This window comes from Electrophorus electricus, chromosome 11, assembly GCF_013358815.1.
Source record: "Electrophorus electricus isolate fEleEle1 chromosome 11, fEleEle1.pri, whole genome shotgun sequence".
NCBI classification, from domain to species: Eukaryota; Metazoa; Chordata; class Actinopteri; order Gymnotiformes; family Gymnotidae; genus Electrophorus; species Electrophorus electricus.
Window position 1 is genome coordinate 21782917 of NC_049545.1, and position 11118 is coordinate 21794034.

General features: G+C 46.3%; 1 protein-coding gene across 1 annotated transcript in view; it reads right to left on the reverse strand.

The window, feature by feature from the left end:
- The window catches only part of runx3 (RUNX family transcription factor 3), a 28273-nt gene extending 17460 nt beyond the window's left edge, over nt 1-10813 (reverse strand). Inside the window, exons 1-3 of the mRNA XM_027029217.2 lie at nt 9475-10813; nt 8194-8350; nt 6661-6765 (exon numbers count right to left, since the gene is read on the reverse strand). Coding sequence (XP_026885018.1) covers nt 6661-6765; nt 8194-8350; nt 9475-9735 — 523 coding nt within the window. The 5' untranslated portion in view covers nt 9736-10813. The remainder of the gene's footprint in view (nt 1-6660; nt 6766-8193; nt 8351-9474) is intronic.
- Nucleotides 10814-11118: the final 305 nt, after the last annotated feature.

An 11118-nucleotide genomic window follows, 5' to 3' on the forward strand; every position in this document is an offset into this window, starting at 1 on the left:
TAGTGCATGTGTGTGTGTATGCGTGTGGTTATTTTTCATCTGGTCTTGGCTGCCAGCCTGAACTACAGCTCCGCTGTATGTTATAGTGGGCCAGTGGAACACAGACTTAGCATTATGACTCCAGAGACACATTTGAGTCAGAGAGCTCACACTCTGGGAGCGAACCTCTCACACACACATACTGACAGACAGAGACTCGAGGACGTACATCAACACAAAGACTCACACAGAGACTCAGAGACACATACAGAGACTGACAGAGACTCCCACTGCAGTATGTGTGATGAGCAGTGGAGCAACACAGTTCTGCATGCGAACAATGCATATGAATACCACACCTATATTTTGTGCATGGGTGCACATGTGTGTGTGTGTGTGTGTGTGTGTGTGTGTATGTGTGTGTGTATGAGTATGTGAGTATGTATTCTGTCTGTGTTGTCTAGATGTATTATTTGCATCATCTTCCTCTTAAAAATAAACGAAATCATTTTGTCATCCCCGTTTCCACTCTATCTTACAAACCCCCTCCACACCAGTTTATTTGGGTAGTGGAGTGGGGCTGAGGGCCCACTGCTGTCGTGAGAAGTGACGCTTTACTGGATCGGCAGGAGGAGCTCTTAATGGGGCCTTTTCAGAGCTTAAACAGAGAAGCACTGGCACACAGAGAGTCTCCTTATCCAACAGGAAAGAAAGAAGAAGCACAGGCTTTAGGGAGCAAGAGAAGAAAAAGAGGGAGGAGAGAGAGTGAGAGAGAGAGAGAGAGAGAGAGAGAGAGAGAGAGAGAGGAGAGGAGAGGAGAGAAAGACCTGTGTGTAATTTTCAGGTTTGTGTCGAAATGTTTTCAGGTTTTTCTCAAAAAGGATTTTGGGACACTTTTGGTTAGGATTAAGGTTGAGGGTTGAGGTTAGGGTTAGGGTTAGGGTTGAGGTTGAGGTTGGGATTAGGATGGAGGTTGAGGTTAGGGTTGAGGTTGAGGTTGGGGTTAGGAGGGGGATTTCTGAGCTGACTGAAGCAACTCTAGTAATTACTACCCAGCTTTAATCATGGTGATATTATAGACAGGGCTTGTCAAGCCAAAGAGTGTGTGTGTGTGTGTGTGTGTGTGTGTGTGTGTGTGTGTGTGTGTGTGTGTGTGTTAGGTAATGAACGCATGACATCCAGGACAAGGTATAGAAGGTGAAGTCTCTCCTGCCTACACCTCAGGCAGGTGTGTGTAGGCTGGTACACAGAGCTTTCACTCTGGGATTACAGGCTACTGTCCATGTCCACAGACGGTGGCAGTGGCCTGGTGAAGTTCTGCTGAGCTAAATGTGTGTGTACGTATGTGTGTATGCATGTTTGTGTGTGTGTGTGTGTGTGTGTGTGTGTGTGTGTGTGTGTGTGTGTGTGTGTGTGTGTGTGTGTGAGTACATTTAAGAGATGGCTTTGGAGACTCGGAGTTATCCAAACTGATGTTGTTTTGAAAGAACATGTCTTGAAAGATTCTGAAATAGTGACAGATCTATGGGCAAACAGACAGTCAGACAGACAGACGGCGAGACAGACACAGCGGTGGCTGCTTTTGTACTACCTAATAAGCAGCTACATGGCTCTCTCTCTTTCTCTCTCTTTTTCTCTCTCTCTCATTCTCTCTGTGTGTGTGTCTGTCTGTCTGATGAATCAACTCTTCATTCACACATCCGTCCTTTCGCCCCCACGATATTCACTCATACTGAGCCCCTACAGCTGATCCAGCCATTGCTGCATGAAGGGACCCTGGGCTGCTGGAGGGTTGCCATTAGCAACACAGCTCAGCATTCCCATATCAAGAAACAGTGTGTCTGCTGGAGGTTTAATGACTGAAGGTGGAGGACTAAGAGATTAGCTTTAAAATCATCAACTCATGCTCACCAGCACACACACACGCACACACACACACACACACACAAGCGCAAGCGTGCGCAAGCGTGCGCAAACGCATGCACACACGCACACACAAACTCTCACAAACACACCCCCTCCACACACACACACACACACACACCTAAAGCCATTCTTCTGTCTTTGGCACTGTTGAGGTTGTAAACCTTTGAAGATTCTTCACTGTGTTTGGACTTCAAAGACTGAGTAAAGCTCTCTAAAGGAGCAGGCCATCTGAGTGATGTCAGAGACCTGGGCGTGGTTTACTTTATGTCCAGGTGGACACACCTGGCAGGTGTCCTATACATGCAGGCACCTACACACGCATGCACACACACACATGCACACACACAAATGCACACGCACACACTTCTTTACATACACACACATAAAACACAAGCACCTATAAACATGCACACATACAAATACCACATGGCATTATCACAGAACGAAAGGTGTACATAACATTGTTGCATGTTGTGTTTGCAAACCTTACACAGCTGCCATGCAAACAGAACAATTCCCTTTCACTCTCCCCTCTCCCGTCCAATCTTCCTAGTTTATAATATAATCCTGTTTACTGACATTTCAAGAGGTCTCAGGTGTACAAGTTGAGCACTACCAAACAGGTTGATCATTGATATACAGATGTGTCTCAACAAGCATCAAGTGATGTCATCTGTCACGGGCTAAATTCGGCACGTGTGTGTGTGTAAGAGAGCGAGGAAGTGAGAGAGAATGTGTTGAGAAGGGTGAGGTTTGAGAAGTGCTCTGTTCAGAAGGGAGTATCTCTGTACTTGCATTTGTTTGTCTTTTTTCTTGTAGTTTTTGCTCTAACACTATTCCTAACCCAAACCCTAACCCTAACCCTAACCCCAGCTCTAACCCTAACCTTAACCCTAACCCTAACCCTAACCCTAACTCTAACCCAAACCCTAACCCAAACCCTAACCCTAACCCTAACCCTAACCCTAACCCTAACTCTAACTCTAACCCAAACCCTAACCCTAACCCTAACTCTAACTCTAACCCAAACCCTAACCCTAACCCTAACCCTAACTCTAACCCAAACCCTAACCCTAACCCTAACCCTAACTCTAACTCTAACCCTAACCCTAACCCTAACTCTAACCCTAACCCTAACCCTAACTCTAACCCTAACCCTAACACTAATCCTAACCCTAACGCTAGCACTATCTCTAACCCTAACACTAATCCTTACCTCTAACCCTAACCCTATCTCTAACCCTAACCCAAACCCTAACTCTAACCCTAACCCAAACCCTAACTCTAACCCTAACCCTAACCCTAACCCTAACCCTAACTCTAACCCTAACCCTAACCCAAACCCTAACTCTAACCCTAAAGCTAGCACTATCTCTAACCCTAACCCAAACCCTAACTCTAACCCTAACCCTAACGCTAGCACTATCTCTAACCCTAACACTAATCGTAACCCTAACCATAACACTAACCCTAACCTTACCTCTAACCCTAACCCTAACACTAATCCTAACCCTAACACTAACCCTACCTCTAACCCTAACCCCAGCTCTAACCCTAACCCAAACCCTAACTCTATCCCTAACACTAGTCCTAACCCTAACCCTAACCCCACCTCTAACCCTAACCCAAACCCTAACTCTAACCCTAACACTAGTCCTAACCCTAACCCTAACACTAACCCTAACACTAATCCTAACCCGACCTCTAACCCTAACCCTAACATTAACCCTAACCCTAAACTTAACCCTAACCCTAGCCTTAACCCTAAACTTAGCCCTAACACTAACACTAATCTTAACCCTAGCCTTAACCCTAAACTTAACCCTAACTAACACTAATCTTAACCCTAACCTTAACCCTAACCCTAGCCTTAACCCTAAACTTAACCCTAACTAACACTAATCTTAACCCTAACCTTAACCCTAATCCTAACCTTAACCCTAACCCTCTGGACCTTTACAGCTCGGCTCTCTGTGGAGGCCCAGGCAGCTCTGTCAGCCCTGCCCCTCTGCCCCTCTGCCCCTGCCTTTTCTGCCTCTCACCAGAAAGTGTGTGTTTGTGTGTGTGTCAGGGTGAACGGGTGTGCGCTGGTTGTGTGGGTGTCTCAGTATTCATTTTGAGGTTTGGCTTGTGGGAGTGAGTGTGTGTGTGTGTGTGTGTGTGGTCTGCGTTTTGCTGCAGGGGAACACCAGTCCCGTCCATCAGGTTTCTCCACTCAGTCTTATGCCACCATTCTCCTGGCAGTTTGATCAAAGTACCGCGCACACACACACACACACACACACACACACACACACACACACACACACACACACACACACACACACGGCCTTAGACAACCCTTGCCTGAGAGGAAATAGGGTGTGGCCTCATTTAAAAATACCAAAGAGCACTCATCTAACTAAAGAATCATTATACAACACACAAACTCTCTCTTCCATACACACACACACACACACACACACACACACACTAATCAGTTTTCTGGGCGATAACAAGTAAACACATACGCCTTCTGGCCGAATACTATTAAAAGTGTCTGTTCCGTATCAGCTGTGCGTAGCTGTTAGCACAGAGTGGTGAGCATGTGCATCGTTTAGTGGTGAAGCCCCAGCCACACGTCTGAGTGTTGTGGTGTACACTGCTACGCTGCACGCTCCACCCCTACAGACCAAACAGCTCTCGCGCCCAAAACGTTCCGACTGGATCTGTCTGGATCTGAACAGATGCGAACGCATCTAACCAGATCTGACCCAAAGCTCAGCCAGAAGCTCAGATGCAGAGGAACCCGATGACTTGTGTCCATGTGACCGCACACACACAGTTTCATATACACACAGTTGCATATAGCCACAGTTCCACACGCCCATACCTACACACCCCACTTATATGAGCATGCACATCCATCTCATATATGTGCATGCACACAACCACACACACACACACATTTAGAAGTTCATGCATGTGTTGCATGTACTCATAAACCTCCATCATGTATGTGATTTGTTTGTGCACTCCAGTCCAATACACTACAATGTCTCTCTCTGTCTCTCCATCTCTCCATCTCTCCATCTCTCTGTCTCTCTGTCTCCCACTTCCTCTCTCTCCTCCTGGTGGTAATGGCTCTGTGATTGGCGTGTGGCTGAGTCCTGCATTAATGCTGAGGGTGTGTATGCGTGTGTGTGTGTGGAGGGGGGGTGAGGGGGTGGGAGTCAGCAGGTTCTGGTGTGCACGACCAGCAGGAGGAGCAATCCGCCTGGGACAGCCCCGCCTCTCCAAGCTTTCTGGTCAATAACAAACAAATCTGGGCCAATAAGACATAATAATAGGGCGGTGCCACAGTCACTGAGGTTGATCTTCTAGACCACAAAGGGTCACGCGTGTCATCCTTTAGCACGCTGAGCCGTGCAGGGTCACACGTGTCATCCTTTAACACGCCCAGTTGTGCAGGCTGGGGAAGCTAATACCTGTGTGCATAAACTCGCGCTTTCTGCAGGCAATCACGCCGTGCTCGGAGTGTGTGTTGAAGATAAGCGCGGCGTCAGTTTGGGAGCGTGTGGGCTCGGCTCCATTCCCCAGGCTCACCAGCATGTGACTCATATGGCTGTTTTAGCCGAGGGCTGTTCTGAGAAAAACTGCAGCCTTCCACAGCCCTGCCTGGATAACTGTAACCTACTGCTGTGTCCCAGTGTTCCACAGCCCTGCCTGGATAACTGTAACCTACCGCTCTGTCCCAGCATTCCACAGCCCTGCCTGGATAACTGTAACCTACCGCTCTGTCCCAGCGTTCCACAGCCCTGCCAGGATAACTGTAAGCTACCACTCTGTCCCAGTGTTCCACAGCCCTGCCTGGATAACTGTAACCTACCGCTCTGTCCCAGCGTTCCACAGCCCTGCCTGGATAACTGTAACCTACCACTCTGTCCCAGCGTTCCACAGCTCTGGATAGAGCCATACTGTCTTCACACTCTGTTCTCCTCTTGCTGCTTTTTCTCCTCTGGTCGAACAGGAGTAAGAGCTGATTGGTTCTTACCATGTGCATCTGTGCAATTAGCATCCGAGACTCTTTGATCGACACAGCTGAAGTCCTGCCTCCTGCCTTGCCAAATGCATACTCATTCTTTTGACATTTTCCCGCAGCCAGCAGAGCCCACAGCCACGAAACTTGAGTCACCACGGCGATGTGGGCTAACACCTGACAAAACTCATTTTGGTGATGTGTCATTTGCATTTTGGCATCCAGTGAAGGTGCTCGGTGTTAGATAAGCACGTGTGAATCACTGCCCAGGTACCACAGCATCAGGCAGCTACATCATATGTTGATCGGATTCAGGTGAGACTGTGTCAAGTAAATCAAGTCTGACTGTATGTCAAGGCTGTCCAAAACAGTACTAATATCACTATAGGACTGAGTATACCAGCCCTCCTATATTAGTAGCTAGCCTCAGGGACTGATACATCCAGAGAGACTGAGAGGTCCAGGCAGACTGCTGACTTGGTCTGGCTCACTGTTACAATCTGTTTCTCACCCCAAAATCCGCGATAACGCAAACAAAACATCAGGACCCCACACCACTTTACACCAACGACTGCGTCGCTCGGCCTATTTCATCACATCCTTCAGAACAGCCTCAGGACGGCAGATGCGAAACAACAAAGGACTCTTATTAGCCTCTGAAGTTTACCAAACCTTTACACACACACACACACACACACACGCGCGCGCGCGCGCGGAGAGGAGCAGTGGGTACTCACGGCGAGGCTCTCTGGGACCGTCGACCGTGACTTTGATGGCGCGGTGGTAGGTGGCTACCTGAGGCGGCCCGGTAAAGACGGTGATGGTGAGAGTGAAACTCTTCCCTGGAGAAGAAAGAGCAGGAAGACGTCCATGACAACGCAGCTCCCGTCGTGAAAGTCTAAGTGTGCTTTGTTTCATCCACGGTCGGGCTGCTATCACTTCATTTTCTGTCTGTCTGGTTTTTTTTTTTTTTTTTTTTTTTTTAAATTCTAAAATTGGGTTATTTATTTTGCGGCCGGAGAGGTCACAGTGGCTTTGGTCAGTTACGCAAAGAGCGAGCTCAGTAGTGACGTACGGCCGCTAATCGCGTGATTTGCTTTACTGGTCGCGTGAACAGTGTCTACTTTTGAAAAGCATGTAGATGTAATATTTGAAAAACACTAATAGACCACGCTGTCACGCGTTCCCGGTGTGCAGCCATCGTCCAGAAATTATAATAAAAAAAAAGGTTAGTTTAAGGCTAGCGGGAGCACAAATATGAGACCCTTCTGCTGAAGTGGATCAAAACAGATACGACGCCGCTCCTTTGATGCGCTCGGAAAGCGCGTTTACGATGCGGATTAGGCAGACAATCTGTTCCGGATTATACTCGCGCTCTCCGTCGTTCCCGAAAGAGCCGTTATTCGCACGAGACCGCACTGAGCCGCCCGAGAGCGACCCCCCTCCCCACCCGCGTGCGTGTATACAGTAAGCCTGTGTGCGTGCGGCGCACAGCGAGCGCGAGGGGAGAGCTCGTGCGACTGGCCCGCGTGTCAGAACTCAAGAAAAGCGATGAAGCGGCGCTTTGAGGGGGAGAAAAAAAAAGACATCAGTTGCGAGAGGAGACTGGCGGGGGCGGGGGGACGCGGGGTGGGGTAATTGACTGCAGAAATGAAAGGTACTTTTAATTCCGAGGCTGGAGCGCCTTTCCATTCATCCGTCTGCAACTATTTAAAGCCTAGCGTTTACAGGAAAAATGTGAGCCCTCGGCAGCGGGGCCAAGACGAAAGCAGAGGGGAACAGGGGAAGAGGGAAAGACTGTGGAAGAATCCCAGCTATGTAAGATGTAGTTTTTTTAAAGGTGTGTGAACAAGCTAACCTTTTAAAGCTCCAAACATTTTGGCTAGCTAAAAAAATTAACTCTGCCAATTTTTTTTTTTTTTTCAGGTCAAATTAATTAAATGTGTACCCGCTGTGCATGGATATGGTATATAATTTTTTTGTTTGTTTGTTTCCCAAATATATTTAAGGGTTTACTTTATAAAGCACAAACTAAAACTTAAACCTGAAACGTTTTGCTGAGTACCGAGCTCAGAATTAGGATACCGTGTCCCCCCAGAATAACACCCCTGGCTGTGTTTCTGGGAGCAGAAATGCCAGTGTTTCCCTTCCTGCTCTAAGGAGAATAAAACACACTGTGTACTTACCGCTGTCACAGAATGTAAGTAGCTCTACCAGAGAGAACAAAAGCTAACCACAAGTGGGATAAAACGAGAGACATTTTTACGCACCTCGTCCGCTCCTTCCTACGAAGCGCAGGTCGTTGAACCGCGCAACCTGGTTCTTCATGACGGCAGACGCGTTCCTCAGTTCGGCGGAGTAGTTCTCGTCGTTACCGGCCATAACAGTCACCAGAGTTCCGTCGGGAACATCACCGAGGGCGACCACCTACGGGTCGGCGTGATGCACCGAGAAGAGGGAAATCAAAACAGTTCAGACCGCATCTTTTGCCTGTTACTGTCCTTTAATAGACCTCACAAGGTAAAATCTTAGAATTACACAAGGCAGTAAGCTAATTGCAGCATTATAGCTTTCAAATGCCCTTTTGATGTCCTCGTCGTCTTTGAAAGAATAAAATCTTGGTAAGACATAAGCAGATATTTAAAAAAAAGTTTTAAGAGCTTCCACATTATAATTATGTTATAATTTCTAAAATGCCCTGTTGTTTTGACGTGCAATGCAGTAGTACACTGTACACTGCCAGTCAACCTGTAAGTGTAAACAGGATTTAATTAATCGAAGATACCACATTACTGTACTGACTAATATTTAAAATGATCTGGTTTAGAAACAAATATTTCAACCTACAAAATGAAACAAGTCGGAGAGCATTTGCTACTAAACCTGAAAATGAATAAATATTCTTTAGCTGTAAACTGTGTGCAGAAAATAAACCAACAAGAATAATAACAAAAATACTAATACTAATTCTACTGATAATAATAATAATAATAATAATAATAATAATAATAATAATATCAATAACGACAATAATAATTATGATAATAATAATAACATTAATAATAATATTCGAAATTCAATTTATCACGTTGACAATCGAAAATTTCAAGTCGCAAACAGAAGACAGTGAAACTTGAGCAGAGACTCATATTCGATCTTTAGGTCAAAAATAACCTGTGTTGTGTTTTGCTCGCCTGTCACCTGGGATATTCTTTATAGGTATTATAATTTAAAATACATATAGCCGCTTGTGGTTATGTCGTTTATATAAAATAATGACTGAGCATATATATATATATATATATATATATATATATATATATATATATATATATATATATATATATATATATATATATATATATATATATATATATATATATATATATATATATATATATATATATATATATATATATATAGGCTATGTTTAAATCTAAAATGCTGGTAAAAAAAATGAAACGTTATAGTCTTAGACTGTAGCTTGTAATAATCCGTAGAACCAAGACCTAAAGGTCATGGCCAGAAACCCAGCAGCGGTTAGACGTTACCTTGAAAGCCACGGGAAGAGTTTTGTTGCACCGCCAGTGGGAGGGGAGCACGGAGCAGAGAAAGTTGGGGCTGTCGGTCCGCACCAGTTCCCCAGGGTGGTCTGCCAGCACGTCCACCACAGACCGCGCCTCGACGGCCCGCGTCCTCAGTGGGCCCGGCGCGCTCATCGCCCCGCTGCTGTCGCCGAGCTTGCTACACGGGAAGGACGTGGAGGGTGGCGTGAACCGTCTCGTGGTGGTCGGGTCTACGGGAATATGCATCACAACACCTTGGGTAAGCGCCACTTCACGATTTGACAAAGCCTGGCTCTTTTTAAAAAGTGCTCTGGTGTCCGTGGTCGTGATCTTTCGAAAAGTTCCAAAGGAAGAATGAAAAATCGTGCTGGGTCCAGGCACAAGTAAACCTTCAAATAGAACCGGAATTCCTCTGCAACTGTTCAAAGTTATCTCCTCGCGCTTTTCTGCAGCTTTGGGTTGTTTTTTTCCAGACTAATAAAGGAGCCTTGTCTCGCTCTATCAGCAGCACAGGATATAGCAGCAGTTGAAGCGTTAACTACGCTCTGTTTTCCCACTGACTTCAGCAAAACCAAGAAACCACAAATGAAGACCTCTGTTCTTAAACGCAGCGGTTTGGTGCCCATGCAAATATGGCAGAGTCTGTACTGCGCGATCGCTCAACCGTCATGGACTAACTCCTGCCTCACGACAGCAAGCAAGTTCTCTGTACGATTGAATTCCTGTTATAATGTTGAGCAAGGTCTGACCATCTGAAAAGTAGATTATCAAACGCGTAGTTTCTTTGTTAAAAGTCTTGGAGTCATAAAATTTCATACACCGTTATAGCTATGAATAGCCTCTCCTCCCCAGTGGGATTAAAGCAACTGTCGACCTATTTTGTCTGTCGTGGAGATTGCACTGCCGTCCTTCACAAGCGCGCGACGTAAGGCGTCAACTTTCTGTTCATTGCAAGTCGTGACAGACTCTAGCGCGCAAAGCTATCACAAGCTTTTCAAACACGCTTCTTTCAAAACAGTCCATGCGTAGGTTTGCAACAAAAAAAGAAAGCAAAAGTCTCTTGTTTGGGTCGATAGCAACAAAATATCCTCGCAAGTCACTTTTACGCAGCAGGTATTTCGGCAGAACGTCGTCAAATGATCAACAACAACAAAAAAACCTGAAACCGTCTGAGTTGTGTGATCCTCCGAATGAAGAGTCGTGGAGGTTGCGAGGTCTCCTGACTGCGCGGAGCGCTCCCGTTCAGCCAGGCTGATCTACAGCGCTCGCGCACTCCACTCGTTTTAGAGTACTGACCTCTCAGCGTGGCGAAGGCGTGCACCAATCAGAGCGCTGGGCTTGGCTTGCTTTACACCAATCAAATCCCCGAACACCAAAGCGAAAGCGCTTCTATGTTAAACCCTGCTGGGACGCGTTTTTCAATGGCACCGCAGCACCTCTGCGAGAGAGGACCGAGAGAGGACGAGGGATGTTCATATTCAGATTTGTGACGAATACGATCTAAAGGCTTTGGAAAAAAACATCGCCCACATTCATTACGAATCGGAAATAGGAGTTTTCAGCGCTGTCAACAATATTAAACTGTTTAAATACACACACACACACACACACACACACACACACACACAC